This window comes from Cyanistes caeruleus, chromosome 3 (genome assembly GCF_971803275.1).
Source record: "Cyanistes caeruleus chromosome 3, bCyaCae1.hap1.1, whole genome shotgun sequence".
Classification (NCBI taxonomy): Eukaryota; Metazoa; Chordata; class Aves; order Passeriformes; family Paridae; genus Cyanistes; species Cyanistes caeruleus.
The window spans coordinates 82559817-82578547 of record NC_141703.1 but is presented as its reverse complement, the minus strand read 5'-3'; the positions used below and the strand labels follow the sequence as shown (position 1 = coordinate 82578547).

The following is an 18731-nucleotide window of genomic DNA, read 5'->3' as shown; positions in this document are numbered from 1 at the left end:
GTAATCTTCTCTAAGATTCCTTCTCGTTGTGATATTCCTCGTGAAGTAATGTATTTCCAGTTGAAATGATTTGAAACTCTTCCAACCATGATGCATCTCTGATGCTTCTATGCTACTGAGAAAGACTTTTCTTTTTTTTTTTTTTTTTTAATAAATATCCTTGGTGTAGGCATACCCTGTATCCTGCAAAGGAAAAGGCAGCCTGACTCTTGCCCTAAGAGCAGCATTCCTTTTGCTGAGTATGCTTGTGCAGCCCTGGGGTTCTTTGATCAGCAAGTGGTCAGCATTTTGCTGAGTTATTCCACTTGCTTCTTTTAAGAGCAATAAAGTGTAGACCAGTAGCTTCTCCTTGTTAAAAAGACTTTTCCTCTCAAAGGATTTGCTTTGCTGAAGGTAAAATCATTACAGGTGCTGTTCCAAGTTCCTGCCCCCATCTTAATGCAGCCTAAGTAAATATTTTCACCACACAGTTTTATCTTCTGCTTCAAAAAGCAGTAAACTGACCTTTTTTGTAACAAAATAGGCATTTTAGTTACTGAAGGTAGAAAGCCACTGTTTTTAGTCATGGAAAGTTATATCAGTGCCAGGTCTGAAAGCATTCTGGGTAAGTAATTGTAGATGAGAGTTTGAAAACAACATGTAGAGAAAGGAACCCTTCTTGGAACAGAAATATAAAAAAAACATTCTCAGTAGTGGTTTGAAAGGACTGTCAGCAAGTATTTTTGTCCCTGTAGCTTTACTTTTGCCATTTAAAATTCTAGTTCAAGAGGGTGTGGTGGAAAATACAGGTTGTAGCAGCCTGTAATCAGCACGTTTGCTGCTACAATAAAAAGTCTCTTCTGGTTTCTAAATATTATAACTTCTGAGAAGCTGGAAGCTTACATATGAAATGGATTTTTCTGCCTAATTGTGGCACATGAAGCTTGCTTTTCATATCTTATATATATTAAAACACTACTGGAATTATATCTCCAGCCAAGGAGATACAGTATTTTAGTTTGGCTTCTATAGCCCTGCACAGCTGGAAGACTCTAAGAGCTGAAATCAACTGTCATCATACAAACATCACACAGCATGTTATTTATATGTGTGTATAATGGAAGTCTTTCAATGTGATGTTTTTTCCTCTCCAAAAAAAGTTCTCAGGTTTGAAGGGTGTTCTAATAATCTGTGCCCTGTTCTTGGAGCGTGGGTGAATTGGTAACATGACAAAATCCTCTTTGAGCCCCTTCCTAGTGGAATTTTACAAATCACCTGATAGAGTCTCTTCCCTGCTAACAGTTCCTAGTACTGCTAATCTAATAAAACTGCTCTGATTAGACTGGCCCATGCAGCCTTCTTAAGGCAGTCTGCTTTAATTCTTGATTTGTTAAGGGCTGTAATAGGTGTTTCCCCATCTTGTGGCTCCTTTTATGTTGGTTTGAATCAGCATGATTAGTTTTAGGTACAGCAGTGCTTTGGGAACAGCATACCTTCTTCTTCCTTCACCTCTGCTGAGGTTTGTCTCAAAGGAAAGAGGATATTGATGCTCTCATTGGCAAAGGGGTGAAGAAGAAATATCAGATTTCTTCTGAAAGAAGATCAGATTCTTCTGAAAGAGGGTGTGATGCACAGAAAGCAAAAGACACTCTATGCTGTTTTTATTCCCAGTGTAAGAAGATGCCTCTCTTTCTTTCCTTACACTAGGAGCTGCAGCAGGTCACTCAATGGTAGTGTTGCTGGGGATAAGGCACAGGCATAAAACATGAGTCAGGTGACAGTTTATCAAGACTAGAAGCTGTTTATCAGTGTATTACTAACTTAATTATTTTGGTTTTATCATCATTCCTGTCCAGGAAGCTCTGATATGCCCTGCTCCAGCATTGAACAAATGAGTGGGCTACGTACACAACTGAATGTCCTGGCAGTAGCTTCAACATAACCCCTAACTCCTTTTACAGATGCATAGTTCAGAATTAACTTAACTTTGAGCCCTTTCTGGAGACAGTAATGTGAGCAGAATTATCTCTGTCTGATCTGAAGTTGTGGAGTGTGGTTGGATGACTCTTCTGTGGTTTGAGTAGTTGGTCCCCGGCACCAGCGTGTCTAAGGCAGAAAGATGTTGTGGTCACCTTTGTGACAGGGTTCCCTGCTGTGGCGATCAGCCCTTCCCAGCAGAATCTCCTAGCAGTGGGAGACCACCACACTTCTTTGGGCTGTGCTTGGGATTGTTTGCTCCTTGTGTAAACTGTAGGAGGTTAATGATAGGGGAAGTTCTGATGCCGAGTTGCTTGTGTGGTGGATGGGGACTGCTGTGTGCCAAACCCCTTTGATACATTAATTGGTGTGGCATTGCAAAAATAGAGGAATGCTTCAGGGGTCTGATTCTGCTGGGAGTGTGTGCCTGTTGAAAGCCTATTGTAAATGTTATTTTTACTGACTAGTTCTAACAGATATCCTTTGCAGTTACTTTTCAAGGCAGGGTATTGATAGTAGACTTATCATACACAGACTTCTGAACAAGCATAAAATAGAAGAATATGCATTACTACAAACAGAATTGGCTTGTTTTTATATGTATCCAGCTACTTCTAACTCTCAGAAATCTTGTTGTCTAGAGAGACCCCAAAAGCAAGAATAAGAGGTGTTGCTTATGAGGAATTGTGATGACAGGGATGGGGAAAGGTTGCATAATTCCATAGGTCTGCTTTTTTTTCTAATTTAGCCCTCAAACAGTTTGAAATTATATTACTCTGTTCTTTAAACCAATTAAATAGTAACTGATGGGCTTTTTAGGGTTTTTATAAAATCGTGTGTAGCTGCCATGCAAAAGATAGCTTACTTGCAATTTTGATTGCCCACTGCAAATATTTTGGGTGTGGCTCTCAAACAAATGTCTGAACAGACTTTCTTCCTATACCTTATACAGATATTTGCAGACTAAAGAGGCACGCTCATACAATGTGCAGTGTTTAAACAATTACTGCTTTGTCCTGTAAATTTTTTGTATTTGTTTCCTACTCTCAAAGAAGAAAAAGGAACTTAATCCACAAGTCTGGCTCATAATGCCTAGTCTAATATAATTTTACTCCTGTTCTTGCAGAAGTGATACCACAAAAAGTTTGTCTTCTCTGTGTTCAGAAAGTGACCCAGAACCTAAATCATTTGTCTTTTTGTTAGTTTGTGATTTGTTGTTATGTTGATAAAATTCATCAAAATTCTCTTTCCTTTCAAATTCTCCACTTACTTGGTATTCCATTTGCAGAAGGGAGGTTTTGGAAGTTAATTTGTAGATAAGGTGTGGTAATATCAGAATTTTTAAAGGCTTTATTTTGCTATTGTATTCTAGGGTGCTTTTTCCATATGTTCAGATTAGGGTGTGTGGGACAGTAATGTCTGTCTTTGAGGCAAACACAGACCTTGATCTAAATACTCCTTCATTCATCATGAGGAGTCCCAGAGTATGCTGGCACCACACAGATTGTCCTGTCTGAAAAGCTCAGCTGAAGCTGTCAACTGGGGTATAAGGCATAATCAAATAATGTATTAAGGTGTCAGTAGTAACATCTTGCAAATTCTGTAGTGATTTGTAATGTCGGCTATGAATAAGGCAGGTGCAGAAGAGGGAATTGAGGCAACTGAGGAGGTGTAGATCAAGTTTTAGATACAGGTATGTATTGCTAGATACTCTTTTTTTCAAAAACAGGGATGAGTTGTTACCTCTTTGCTCATGCAATGACCTGTTACAGTAGCCTACAAAGCATAGGGTAAACCATTCTGGATTTGTTGATAAGAAGGCTGGCAGGGACTGATTGTATCAGAGCAGATTTCCTGCCTTACAGTGATACCATATGATGTGGCCTATTATCAGATGTTCCAGACATGGAGAGGAGCAACCCAATTAATCCATGCATAGATTTTCTGTTTGCCTGCAGAGTGGTGGACAGTTGGTTTGTATTCTGTTCAGTGCAATCTGCATGTACTTACTGCCCTAGGGGAGAAGACAAATTTTCCATCTTGCCATAAAACATTTCACCTTGGCATAGTGGAAACATCATATTAAATAATGGGAGCTCCATGTTATTCAGTCCAAAATTCTCTTTTAAATTTCCTTTTAACTATGTACCCTTACTTTCTTGAGTTTAAAGTTCCTGTAGGAGAAATGGGCACTAGCTTCATTATAGCTTTAGCCTGTTCCTCCTTGAAAAACTGCAGTATAAGCTTACTGGCATTTTAACAGAGCACAGAGGGACTCCAAAATATGTACTTGTATCATACATAAAGCTCTTGCTGCATTTTCTCCTAATTGCAAATTGGCAACTGAGCCTGCAATCTGATTCTTGATCTGGATGTTTACTAGCTCTTTGATCACCAGGAGAAACATTTGAAGGCAACTTCGTCAGCCTCTTTGTTAGTTGGGGAGATGGCACAGAATCTGTTGCTGGCTTCTAGTCCTGTTATGGTTTGCTGGGAGGCTGACATAGCTGTGGGAAACCATGGCTGCAGTCTGATTCTCCACAGTTCCTTTCAAGGTAAACCACAGTCTGTGTCTAATTCCGAGCAGTCAAACAGGCCAACATGGTACAAGCAGTTTGATGTTACTGCTAAGACCTCCTCCTAGTAAATCTTGAGAATTCAAGATTTGTAAATCTTTTGTAAAACTTCTCATTTGTTGCAAAAATGGCCACAGGCATTATGAGTCTATGATGTATTGGTGAACGCAGGAGGCTTAAAAACTTCTTTGTTGTCAAAACATAGAACTAATTGTCTTTCTGATAATGGAAAATTAAAGAAAAAAATCTGTTTCTTGTTTTGTGGCTGGAGAATGCCTGGAAATAGCTTTAATACTTAGGTTGTTCTGATTTCCTCAAAAAAAATGGGACTGACAGGCTAAACACCTCTCTTGAAAAGGTGAGTAAGCCAAGCTTACTCTGAGGTGAGATAGTAAAAGTCTGTTGCAAATCAGGTGCTGTGAGCATCCGTCAGTTCTCACCATACAAACCATATCAGGCAGGAGGTCATTTGTAAAGGAACTTCTATGTAAATTGAGAGCACATTTATACCTTTGCTAGCAAGCATAATTCATTTTTAGTTCTCAAAGTCTAGAAAGCCTGTTGAGCTGGTGGAGTTAAGGTACATTAACTCCCATAGGCAGCAAGCAGACGTAGGAGCAGAATGCTTGACTTTCACTCCCAAACAAAATGAGAGCTGCATTGGCCAGGTGACATTTATTGAGTCTAGAGCTATGGCAAATCCCCATCTCTGTCTCTGTCTGGTTATGTTAACTGGTCTGAGAGTCCTGCAGGCAGGTAAGCAGGCTGGAACAGCTGAGGGATCTGGGATTCCGTCCCCTTCCACAGCTCAGCTGAGCTTCCTCTGCTCTGAGCTGACTTGTAAAGGTTTCCAACCACACCCCAGTTTCAGTGCCTGAATACCAAGGGGAGAGGGGTGAGCAGTGTCTGGGGTTAAAGGATTGAATCAAACAGGGTGAGGACATTGAATACTTGTCCTGTGACTCAGTACCACCTGCTGGAGAACCTCCCTTGGCATATGTTGTCATACTGTCCCAGAGCACTTGCTGCGGTCAGAGCTCCGTTGCCCTGCAGGCTGTACAAACAGCTGAAAAGGCAGTCCCTAGCCCTAAGGGGCATCACTTCTGAGAAGACAAATAACACGTGTGAAAGAAGGTGAAAGGGAGAAGCAGTCACCTGTGTAAAAAATTTGTGTTCTACATTTCCATTCTTCCTGCTGGCTGCATTTATAAACTGAATAATATATTTGCTGGAGAACAAAGGGAAGCTACTGCTATGTTCCTGCTTCAACTTAGAACACCTGCTTAGGAAAGGTACATATTTTGGCCCTTAGAGAAGCACATAGGGAGGGAGAAATTTTAAATTACCATGTAATACTAGGCACTGTTGAATCTTGGAATTAAAAATGCCAGTGGTGACCTCAACATCTGGCAGCATAAACTGCATGTAGTAGATTTGAGGCACCCCTAGGAGGGACTGATTTTTGACAGTACTTTCAAAATGAAGTTTTAAGTACTGAAATTCTAATATAGCTGATGCGTTCAATTAAGGCTTTTTTCTTATCTGGCTGTACAAAGATGAAGAGAAGTCGATTGGCAGATGAGAATGGTCTGTCTTTGTGTGAGGGTTGGAGCTGACCCAGTGTCCTTCCTCTGCTGTCAATGACTATCAATGTCTGTTGATGTCAATGACTATTGTGACAGTCAAATCTGCAGCCTGTAATAAAACGCCTGTCATCAGAGTTAATTGATTGTACCAGAAGATCTGTCCCCTAAACCCATGAGAAATGTCATACTCTGGTGAACTTCCTTAGGGTTGGGGTAGATGTCTAGATCTTTAAAGGTCCCTCCCAACCCAACCCATTCATGATTGTCCATCAGGCCTGTAAAAGACAGCAGCATTCCATAGCAATGTGGATTGTGCTTAGCCTTCAAGTCTCACTGAGTGGATCTTACTTAATTTCTCCCTTGGGCTCTGTTATTAGCTTGTTTTGCTGAAGGAAAGGACATAAATGAGAAGGAAGATGAAGCGTGACTTGACTTTTTTTATTTGTTTAAGTGCTCTCTAAATCTGTGTGGTAACTTTCCTGCTCTGCAGGTTAGTCTCCAGGCCATATGTAAGCATATGCCTGTTACATGCCTAACATGGAAAAAAAAAAACAACCTCTGAAATTGCCCACAGCAATTACTTATTTTGTTAAAGCACACCTCACAAAAGCAGGAAAACCCTGAAGCTGGAAAACAAATTCTTAAAAATTTGTCTCCCAGTTTTTAAAATGGCTGCAGTTCACATGATGAATACATGCAGATTAATAAAATAAATGGCACAAACTTATTTTTTTTGTTTCTTCCATGTGATTATGTTTGTAACTCATTCTATTCATATAAGGATTTTAGTGTAATTTATGGAAAAAATGGCACCATGCTTCCAGTACACATTTGGGAATGTGCGTGTAAAAGCAGTGCCAAAAGAAACTCTGAAGAAGCATCTCTGAGCCCCAAAATAGAGACTTTTTATGCTGTTCTACTAGCTTATCACAGATTTAATCTTGGAAAACTGGCCTTTGAAGGCAGGAAGTCAAGATCTGCAGTTACTGGAGACTTCTCTAGTCCTTGAATGTTTATCATAGCAAAGCTGGTAATTTTTTTTTTAGTTACCCTGAGAGCATAGGTTGAAGTAATAAGGCTGAGGCTCTTCCCTTTCCAGCTCATCATAACTAAATAAGCAATGTAACAGGTGAGAAGGTGGAAATAGCATGTGGAGACAGTGTTAAAAAAAAGTCAACCAAAAAAATCCATCCCCCTGCTCCCCAAAAGAAAAAACAAGCAACCAAAAAAGTCTGATTCTTTTTTTCTGTTCATATAGGTAGGTATGTGAAGTATGTTTATATCTCATTTATTAACTTTTCTCTTCCTCAGGCATTTACCAGAAAAAGTCAAAGACCATGTTCAGCTAAAGAATATGAGTGGGCAGTGGTTTTATGAGGCCAAGTCAAAGAGGCACAGGGATAAGATCCATGGAGCAGACATTATCAGAGCTTCCATGCGCAGGAAACCTGCCACCATCGGTAAGCATTTGATTTGTACTTTATTTTGGAAAGGCTGGCTCTTACTTTGCTAACCTCAGACAATGTTGTCTGTGAAATTTAAGAATACTGGTGTCTCTACAAGTGGAAAGTGATGCAAAAAAGAGACTTCTAGTGTAATTTACACTGTAAGCTTTCCTCTCTCACAGCACTCTATATTAAAGAGTGGTGACTGCTAACAGAAGGGACTGGTTTGTGTTTGTGTAGGATTAAAAGCTTTCTGCACTCCTGGACTCATTCTCATTTCCATTTCTATGTCCCTGTGAGATACTTAGGAACATGCAAAGAATCCGAGATTGAGGAAATTGCTCTTTAACGTGGATTTCCAAGATTTCAGGGCTTGGTTTGAGACCTTTGAGGCTTAATGGCAGGCATCACAAGCTAGAGATAGTGGTTAGAACTGACTGAAATATATGTGCTGAAAGCTCTGGCAGCTTCAGCTGGCATCCTGTGTCCAGGTGAGCTTTAAGTGCACCCAGAATCCCCGTGCTGTGGTGGGTGCCCTGGTCAACATTAACTTTATCCCTCAGACGGAGGGAGTGAGCAGTCAATCTGTATTCACAACAGCGTATTATATAATATCCAGGATTTTGTAGACAGCCATTATAAATCTGTCAACATCTGACTTTTAATCTGGAATGTCCTGGTCTATTTTATCATTCTTCCTATAGAAAGTGATTTATTTCTTAGCAAAACTGACCTACATCCCCTTTTAACCTCCTCAAGTTGTACTAAGTCCTTTTGATTTAGAAGAGCAAGACTTATATTATTCTTATCAGACTGTACTGATGTTTGTACTATTTAGCTTTTTTAGTTCTATCAAGGGATTTTGCTTTGTGCTGGTGAAGCAAGTAAGGTACGTCCTTCCATACTGTGACTGGACTAGTGTGTTGTTTCCTATGGGTTTTGTAACCACGAGTTACAAACCCTGTCTAACACTGTAATATTGCACCTTCTCAATTTCTATATTTTCAGAGATGATTTTGAATAATGTCAGTTTAGTCAGTTTGAGGTTACTGCTTTGAGTTTTTAAGTTAAAAAGGCCTGAAACAGAAAAGAATGCAGAAAAAAAAATAAAATCATAGGTGGTTAGTGTGGTGTGTTTGTCATTTTGGCTGGTTTTGTGCTTAAAGGTTATGAAAATCAGCTGTAAAATTCTAGCTAAATTTCACAGTAATTTGTATCTTAAAGGAAAGTACTAAAAGCCATGCCATTTTAAAGCAAAGTTAATTAATCCCAATCTTGTTACTTAAACAAAGAGATATGTTGGTACATTCAGAACTATGTACAATTGTTTGGTTTCAATGACTCATGAGATGGCAAGATATTTTTCCCTGCAGTTATAGATAGCAAAAGTGCGAATAAAAATCCTGCTTCTTTTTGCACACTAAGAAATTCTTTACTTCAAAACTGTTAGTGAAGTGGAAAAGGCATTAGAGGAAATAATGGAATGTTTTTGCTCTGAAAGAGATTATCAGAATAGGATTTTGTCCCACCCTAAAAAGAAATGCAAATGTATTTGCATTTGCTCAGTTAGGTGGGGCTTTTTGTTTGTTTGGGTTTTTTATATTACCTCTTTAACATCTTGTGGTAATTCTGTCCATAAAGGATTAGCCACCTGTCTAAGTGAGTTATGACCAACTTCTAGTTTACTGCTTAGGAAGGGAATAATTGACTGGAATTCAACATATTTTGAGTTTCCTATGGCTTAATCATTTTTGCTTCCTCAAGACACTGAGGATGAACTTTCCTTTGTCTAACTGCACAAACTGCAGGATTAGTCTTTACCAGGGTTCTTGTATAAAGCTCCTCCATATAAGATCACTTTAAGGTTTAAACCATGTATATCTGGTGTAGTAGAATGAAGTATCCAGAACAGTATTTTACATGTTTAGTAGCATTAAAAAGGTGTTCTTTAGAAGGCACCAGATCTGCTTCTAAAAACATTTCAAGTATAGTGGCCTTTAGAAATAGCTGTAGGCCTAAATGCAACTTGCTACTTGTACTTCTTTCTTAAGAAATCTTGTATTAACATGTGGGAAACAACAATATTGTTGCTTCATGTTTTAGCTGAAGTGGGTCAGAACAAAACAAGCAAAGCAAAGATCAGCTGGGTGAACAATGTTAATAAAGAAGGCTTCGTGCCACCAGATCTACATGGCATTGTGGAACATCAAGAAGAAGAGCAACAGAAAGCTAGTTTGAGGTAAGCTGTCTGTTTATCATGCTTAGAATGTATATCTATAGACTAGTGAAACTTGGGAGCTGGAAGTTCCACCCAAAATACTGCACTTAGGTCTTATTTCAAAGGTCACCAAATTTTCCCTCAGAATTATACAAAAAATCTGTGCATGTGACAGACACATAATCATGTATTGTTCTGCATGTGAATATAGAACAATTAAAAATCTTCAGCTTGCCTTTCTCAGAAAAAGCTGACAGTCAAGCATAGAATGGTCCCACACATGTTCTCATGTCACAATTTATTTTGGTTCCTTGAAGTGAGACCTGGATTTTCTAGTTAGAATGGCTGGCCATGATCAGTCCCCTCCAGTCAGTAATCGGGGGGTCACAACCTCTGTATCTCTTCATTCAGTTGTTTACTGAAACCATTCTATCAATTAAGCCTGAATTTCAAACTTGGATTACAACATTATTGAGGTTAGAAAAATCTGTAAAATCATCAAGTCCAACCATTTACCCAGCACTGCCAAGGCCTGCACTAAACCATATTCCCAAGTGCCACATCCACATGTTCTGAACACTTCATATCACATGAAGAATTGGAGACTAAAAAATTGCTGTTTAGAATTTTCCAAATTATTTGGCATATAGTTTAAGGCTTCTGAGACCTTTTAAAAAGACCAAGAATCTTTAGATAGCTGCTGAAAATTAGTCAGATTCTACCAAGAAAAGTAAACGTCTTTCTGGAATGGAGAAGCTTCCCTTCAGAGTAACATAAGACAGTCATCCTTGGTATGCCTGAATTACTACAGTTGTCAGGAGGACTGGATGATAAGTAGTTTCTGAACTAAAATGGATTTTGTATAAAATCACTTTATCTCAAATCTGTAAGCATCCCAAACAGTTTTATTTTGCTTTGAAATATCCTGAATTAATTTCTGAAACAGAGATGTCTTCTCTTTAAAATACCTCCATGTAATTCATTGGCTGTGTTAAAAACTTTTAAAAAGCCTATGTTTGAGAAGGAAAGTGCTGAAACACTGGAGTCAGAGCAGGTGAAAGTGAAATATCTTAAAATGGCCAGATTCCACAACACACTGAGGAAACAAGAACCAGGGTATAACCCAGATAGCTACTGTTCGTACTTATGGTGAATAGAGTGAGGTAAGAGAAGTTACTTCTTAGGGGAACTGTTTTACTTCTGGTTGTGCCATTGATCAGCCCTGTAACCTGTCACTTCCTTGTCTGTCTTCTAAGTTCTTCTCTGTACATCATATGTTTTTTCTTTGCAGTAAGGCTTCTCCTACTATGCATTTATACAATACCTAGTAGCATTTGAACCTTTCACTTTCATGGTCTGCAGTCTGGGCACACACATTCATGGTGAATGGCAGCAAAGGTTGGTGTGAGTCCTAACAACTCTGGCTTGTGTTATTGGTCTTTGTTATATTTATCTTATCACTCAGTGAACTCAGAGGTGTTTGTTTTGACATCTGAAATTGTGCTGAAAAAGGTCAAATAAACTGCTTTGCTATAGACTCGCCAAAAATTAAGTCAAAATTTGTCCAAAAAGGATGACAAAGATTGCTTATCACAAGACAGAGCTCTGTTTCCCCTCCCAACTGATGTTAACTGATGTGCTGACAGAGTTAGTTGTTACTAAATGTAGTTTTTTTTACAGGTGGCTTTTACATTCAGGGGTTTGCTGTGAAGTTATTTCTTTAAGAACACCAGAGGACATGCTGCTGTTTAATAAATCTTTTAGAATATTTTACATATCATCTTGCACACCAGGAAAAGATGATGATACTTTTAGAGAAATACAGCCTTATTATGCTATTCTTTTAATTACAACTCTACACAAACTGTGTGTGATTGGTAAGGAATAATAGATTTCATAATATGCCAGAGCAACCTCTTCAAAAATATGTAACATAGTAAGGTTTAAGAATATGTAGACAGTCTTTTTTAAAATGAGACCAACTTGATAGTGGTCTTCAGCTTGAAGTGATTTGATGACTTATTTCAGATCACAGCCATGTAAAGCTTGATAATTATTTTCCAGGACTCTCTCCTGCCTTTTGCTCCAAATTGTACCAGAAGTTAATCAGCCTCCAAGGCTTGTTCATGTGTACTTGTACTTTCCTCAATAGCTCATGATCTTCTCTCTAAAGCAAGCTTATACACTCCAGTGATCTATGAGACTGTTGGAAATGGACCTTGGGAAGTGATATGTGGGCTGGATGCTTACTTACATTGATTTTGCATAAATGACTTGATTAGATGCCTCAGATAATTTGTTTCTAAAATTTCAAAACCTATGGCAAGCAAATGTGGCAGGACTGTGATACTCATGAATTCAGTGTGGGCTTAATTCACTATAACTAGGGTTAGTCTACACAATATTGCATGTGAGAAATTGCAGGATGCACCATATGCTTTTTAAAATACTCTTTCTTTCTGTTCCCTTGATTGTTCCCTGGAATTTGAAAGAGACTGACCTTGCATAACTGTGGGCTTGTCTCTAATGGCAGAAGGAAACAATGGTGCAAAAGCAATAACCCCAGTAGTTGGGGTGGGAAGGGAGAGTCTACAAATATTTGATTTGGCTACTAAGATAATGGAGCCACAAGGAATTAATGGGATCTTCCTCTTAAAATGCAACAGTCTTAACACAGCTAAGAGGATGAAACAGAGTATCATTCTAGAACTTGGGATTGCATTAAAGGCAGTTCACAGCTTACAATGTCCAAATGCTACATGCTGTTCAAGCACTTGGACTTCTGAAGCATTTTAAAGGACTGCTTTTAGAATAAGGTTGTGGGGTTTATGGGGTTTTTCTGTTTGTTTTTTTTTCCATTCCCCTTCTTTCTCTAAGAGTGTGCCTCAGACCAGCACTGACAGGCTTTGCATAAACTACAGAGCTGCTAACTTGAGGATTGGTTCCTGAAGCTATGTGACAACAAATTACTCAGAGTACTTTTGTTCTGGATCCTGTTCTTAAAATAAAACAATTCTTACTGAGTGTAAAGAAAGTTCAGTTCTGGTAGATCTGTTTGTAAACTGATAAGGATAAAATCCAATCCTGGGGCCAGTTCAACTACTGTTGAATCAGGGTGCTGCTATATTAGGTGGAGCAACAATATTCTTAAAATTAGTGGTGACCTTTATCTCCACACCCCAAATATCTAAATTCCATAATGAAGCTATGAATTATTTCTTTGAGTGTTATATCATTGTGATAATTTTCTTGCATACCAGAGCCTTTACAGGCCAGGTGTATGAAGTGTCTTTGAAGGTGTAACCTTGAACAGAATGAGTTTTCCAGGGTGAGTCACACTGTCAATATTACCTCTCTCCAGTGATGTCATCTGTCTATATGCTGAATCTCAAAAAAAGGAGATCTTTAAAATTAAAATTTGTAGGCTGTTTTCTTCCCTAAGCTAGAAAGTATTCTTGATCAACATTGAGCAGGTGGTCCTGAAGTTCAGCAAGTAGAAAACCTGCACAAAATATCCCTGTCTTTTAAAATCCATGTATTGACAAGGTCTGCAAATCTGTAACCCCTTTCTCTAGCTTTGCTCCTTCCTCTTTGCCTTGTTGCCTCAGTCTGTATGGGACTTGGGCCTTCCTTGTGGTTCTTGGCACATCATTTTTCCAAGCTGAAGTGTAGAATTTTTTAAATCTTTTTTAATCTATCAATTTGGCCTTATACACTTTTAGATTAACCTTGTGAATGCAGCTTATCTGGGAACTGTTTGTTCAGTTTTCTTATCTATATGGGTTGTAGGTAAACTCATTTTCAGACCCTTTGTTGTAAAACTTAGTTATAGGATCCTGGCTGTTGTTTTTTCTCTGTTTTGCTATATTTAAGCCAGGGTTTGCAGTATGTAATGCCAAGTTAATAATCTTCAATTATTCTATGGTAAGTACAAAGAAGCATTGCATTAAAGATTGTGAGATTATGTTTCACTGAACACACACACAAAGTTACCTCTCCACCTGTAGAAGCTGCATTGAAGATGTCTTAACAGTTTCTTTCAGCCCAGGGTGCTTAACAGTATTTTCCTTGCTTAAAAGGAGTGAGGGGTTGAAATATTTGGGACCTAAACCTTAAAAACAAAAATCATGATTGTTTTGTTCAGTAGTAGATGGTGCAGAGAAGACACAAAATGCAGGAGCATACAGGTGTAGTGCTCTCAAAAATGAAAACACAAATGCTTTATAAAAGCAAGAATACAAACTCCATTTTCTGTAGTTTCTTTAGTATGTATGTCTATTTTCACACTTAAAAAATATATTAGAACTAAGGTTAAAAACCATAATGTGAAAGGATATTTTGGAAAAGAAACTAGAAGTTTCAACATTTACCTCTTTAATTTTTCACCCTTGAGATAGATTCCAGTACAAGATCTGCTCATACCTTAACCCTCTCTCGCTATTCATGGTGGTATATTTCTTTAAGGTGGTGTTGAATCAAGAGCAAAGAAGGGATATAGAAGTTTATAGTTCAGATTGCAACTGGTATTTTTTTGGTCTTATGTTCACACTGCTCACTGTGGTCATTTTATCTTCTCCATAATTATGTTTTACCTTTTGCAAAATATAAGTGATGTCACTGCTCAGACACACCAGTCCAGATTATAGACTTTCAAGGGTAATTATCAGTGTTTTAGAGTTTTTTTCTCCCTTGAACTTTGAGCTTAACTGTGCAACCTGGAGAAGATGGGAAAATTGTCATTCCCTCAGGGGGGCAGACTGGTACCAATTACCAGACTGGAGAGATATTTGTCAATGAAAGGAGGTGAATCTGGAACTTGATGAAAGGTGGATGCTGTTTCTGTCCTGAGACACCTTGTGGCTCTCCTACTTACCACCCTTGAGACTTTTCACACAAAACAAAGATCATGGAGCAAATAAATATTCAGTTTTGGCATCTCTTTGCACATCTATATTGGAAAAACCATAGGAGTTGCTTTCCTTCCTAGCCTGAGATATAAAATTTTTTCTGCTTCATACTGTTCCTCCACCTCAAAATCCTAAGTGTGTATCTTGGTTAATGTCAGTGTTTTCCATATAAAATTAGGATACTGAGTATGGTTGTTATGTGAAGACAATATTGAAATCCATGTCTAACTTCCATCTTCAAAAACCGAATACTTTTTCATATCTGAGATGTTTAGGTAAACTCAAACAGTAAAAATCTGATTGGAAACAAAAACCCTTGCATCATTCAGCAAGTAGATGAAGTATTTCTTGAGATGATATAGGCGCTGTCTCTTCTAGCTATTTTAATTTCTCCATATCTGGGCTATATTTATATTATCACAAGTAATAACTTACTTCACTTATGCTATCAATCAAGAAAATGTATACATCTCAATTGAAAGAATAGCTTATAAATTGTACCTCTGGGGGGATGTGTTGTCATCTATGGTATGGTATCTTTACTATAGTGGTGATGGTGTTTCTCTGTTTTTTCTGACTCAGACACTTTGCAAAGCTCTGTTTTTTTAATCAGATTTTGACACTTTCCTCCACTTTGATTTTAGTCCTAGAAGTACAAATGTAGGACAAGGATGGAGTTGGCAACACTGATATTGTTTGGAGAGTAGCTATATTTAGTATATTTATAGTAAATATAAAATATGTATTTACACTTATTTTTTATAAAGCTTGCTCAGACATCTAAGATGTATCAAAAATGTGGTTTCTGTCATGCCAAGTAGAAGTTGTATTGAATTATTTAACAAGTAAGTACATCTTTACAAGGAAAGAAAGCAGCAAGAGTATCCCCCTTGCTATAGGAATGAGAAGCTTTTCTTCTAAATGTGATGAGAGCAGGCTAAATAGAAAACCTCAGGGACAAAGTGTTTATGTTTTAGTATGTATAAATGGATCTTTGTTCTATTTTTTCAAAAAGGCTTTAATGTCCTGTTTACTGAAGTTGTTATATAATTTTTCTTTGCAGTTCTAAAGAAGCAAGCCCTGTGTTAAACAAACCAGAAGAAAGACCTGTGAAGGCAGCAGTCTCATCAGTAAGGGTATGACTGATACTGAATATAGTGGAAATTATTTTTCATTGGTAAACATAAATAAAACTTTGAGGAGGAACGATAATAATTTGTAAAAAAATGAGCTTTTTTTTTTTTTTTGTTTTGGACAAAGGTAATGAAAGCCACTACAGGTTTAGCACTAAAGTGCTGCTACACCTATAATTGGTGGCTGTTCTTTCTTGGCATGATTTCCAGTCTGTTCAACTACTGAAAGTGATTGGCCTGCTCGATTCTAATATCACAGAATTAGAGATAATTTTATTGAACTTGCAAGGACTTGGGAGTTTTCAAGTGTCTTTAAGTGGTGGCTTATCTCTGTTTTGGTGAGTTCAAAAGAACAAGATGAGGTTATCACTGGCACTTCTGATAGTTTCCTGTTCGTATTGTTTAGGTTTTTTGTCATGTATCCAATTCAAGAGGTATGCCTTCAGACTCTTTTCTGATAGATAGTGGGGAAGAGGAAATCACTGCACTTGTGTCTGTTTGTCATGTAAGAATTTGACTGCAACAGTAATGTTTGTTCCTATTTTAGCAAAGGAGAAATCCATTTAATTCCACTACATCAGATGATAACTTGAACAATGGGGAATCAGAAGACAGACCAGCCATTGTACCTCAGCTATCAAAGAAGGGTAAATATACTTGTTTAGCAGATAACTGTGAATTTCCTGTAGGTTTATAGGGAAATTATTTTTACTTTCATTGCTTCTTTCTGAAAGAGATCAAAACCCTTTTTGTCTTAAGTACTGTGAGTTGTTAACTAGCTTATTTCAAACCTCATCTAAAGCATGTGAATATACTTGGGAAATGGCTGTAGACATGAGTAAACGAATTTTGCTTCCTTTCTTTTGCACATAGTTCTAGTCAGTACTAAGCACTACTTCTGAGATGGCTGCTTGTCCTGAAGTTCTAACAGAAGGACAGTGAAATTTCCTTGAATTTGACATAGCTGTCTTTATGAGCTTCCAATCATTGCTGCTAATTAGCAAGACAGAAGCAGCCTAGCTCTCTTTGGTCTATACTTTTTTCCTTTGTTTCCTTAGTCCTGTTTATTAGCCTCCCTTTCCAGCAGTATTTTTTGCAAGCAAGTTGATGAGTGATTGCATATCACAATACAGGCATTTGAAGTTGTAATTTAGAGTCATATGTAGCTATTACTCTCCTGTCTCTGTTGTGAAGCATGCTAACAGGAAAAGGAAAGATTTGCATAGTAGGAACATAAAACCCTTCATGTCCCTGCCAGGAGATTATTTCTGCATTTGCCTTATTCCATATGACTGTGGAAATAGCCAGTTTCCATTTTTGTAGGTTGCTGTTTGTTCTGACACTAAAGAGGTGTATGTGTATTCAAAAGCTGCCCTTCCCTGCAAACATTATCCCTTGCAGGAAAAATGTTGATAAAAAACTTGGAGTGCTCTCTTTGCTATCATCAAATAGTTAATGTTTCTAAAATGAGAAATAACAGCAAGCTTTTAATTTCCTAAAAATTTCAGTTACATAAAAATGAAATCAACACCTATGTAAAATTACTGGATGTGTTTTTGCTGCAGTTGTTTTTAATAAACCAGTATAATCACTGCATTTTAGATCTGCACTGTCACATCTCTCCGTTTCTACTGGCAAATGTCACGTAAACTGATGAGCTCTTCTATGTCTTCCAGAAATTTGGTCAGTCTCAGAAGACAGCCCACCTAAATCAAACTTACAAAATGATGAATCAGATAAACCTGAGAAGCCTTTTGTAGAACTTACTGATCCATCACAGAAGGAACTAGTTAATCGTCCTGTCCCAAAAGCTAGGAAACTAATTCACAAAGCAGCAGATTCTGTATCACAAAGAGAAGGCCTTGCCCCCAAACCAACCAAGCAGACCGAGAGGATTAATGGCATTGGTAGCCCGCCCAGGGGCATTCTGAAACGCAGCTCAAGCTCAAGTTCCACTGACTCAGAAGTTCGGGTCAGTCAAATGTTAGATGTCCAGAAAAAGAATGATCTTTCTACCACAACTATTTTTGAAGGGGAAGGTGAGAAGAACTCTGTTGTGGAAGAAGCAGAAGATTCCACACAAAACTCACTGGAAAAACTGAAACAAGTGAGGTTTTCATCCAGCTCAGGTAAAGGAAAACCTCTGCAAAGCCCACAGCTATGCCATGTTAAAGAAAAAGGAGACCATGATATCTTAAAACCTGACAAAAAAAAGAATAGTGGAAATTATGCTGTTCAATCAGATTCACTTGGTGATAGGCAAATTCCTGCTGCAAAGCCTTTGGGAACCTATTTATCAGCTTTACAAATGAAAACAATAGATGGCTTACAAGAAGACACATCTGCATCCAGCCCTCGTGACAGTAACAGATCAGTCTTCCCAGTTAGTGAAAGCTTCCAGACAAATACAGTTACTCCCAAGAAACTTGAAACCCCACAGAAGACCTCCAGCAATATCCTGTCAAACAGCAATAATGAACAGAGTGTTAATGAGACACATGAAAAAAAATCCAACCAGATCCTGATCCAAGCAGGTAAGAGTCTAATAGAAGTGAAGAATGGAATGAGATGGGATATAACACATTCACATAACACATTAATGTGGATCACTTGTAGCTAGCAATTAACAACTAGGAAACAGAAGTAGTAGGAATGTGCTACTGCAGTAATGTGCTACTGCAGAATTAAAAAAATCATATTTTTAAAAATACTTCTATGATCTCCTCTTGGTAGTCTTATCAGAGCCAGTATAGGCACCTCTGTTGTGAATGTTATTTTAGTGTAGTGCTGTCAGTTGTCCTTGGCAGTAATTCAGATGTGACTTAGGGATTTGCTTATGGGACTAAACACAAATAATGCTGGATTATCATCCTCTGTGTGCCTCCCTTCAATGAAGACATTTCCTTTAAG

General features: G+C 38.0%; 1 protein-coding gene across 21 annotated transcripts in view; it reads left to right on the top strand.

The window, feature by feature from the left end:
• SYTL2 (synaptotagmin like 2) overlaps positions 1 to 18731 on the top strand; it is a 52851-nt gene that overhangs the window by 14926 nt on the left and 19194 nt on the right. For all 21 annotated transcript variants that reach the window (XR_015284876.1, XR_015284875.1, XM_086882287.1 and 18 more), the window contains 5 exons: positions 7430 to 7578; positions 9667 to 9802; positions 15752 to 15824; positions 16369 to 16468; positions 17498 to 18355. Coding sequence is in view for 19 of the 21 variants with exons in the window: in XM_086882287.1 (XP_086738413.1) it covers positions 7430 to 7578; positions 9667 to 9802; positions 15752 to 15824; positions 16369 to 16468; positions 17498 to 18355 (1316 nt within the window). In the remaining 2 variants the exon portion in view is untranslated. The remainder of the gene's footprint in view (positions 1 to 7429; positions 7579 to 9666; positions 9803 to 15751; positions 15825 to 16368; positions 16469 to 17497; positions 18356 to 18731) is intronic.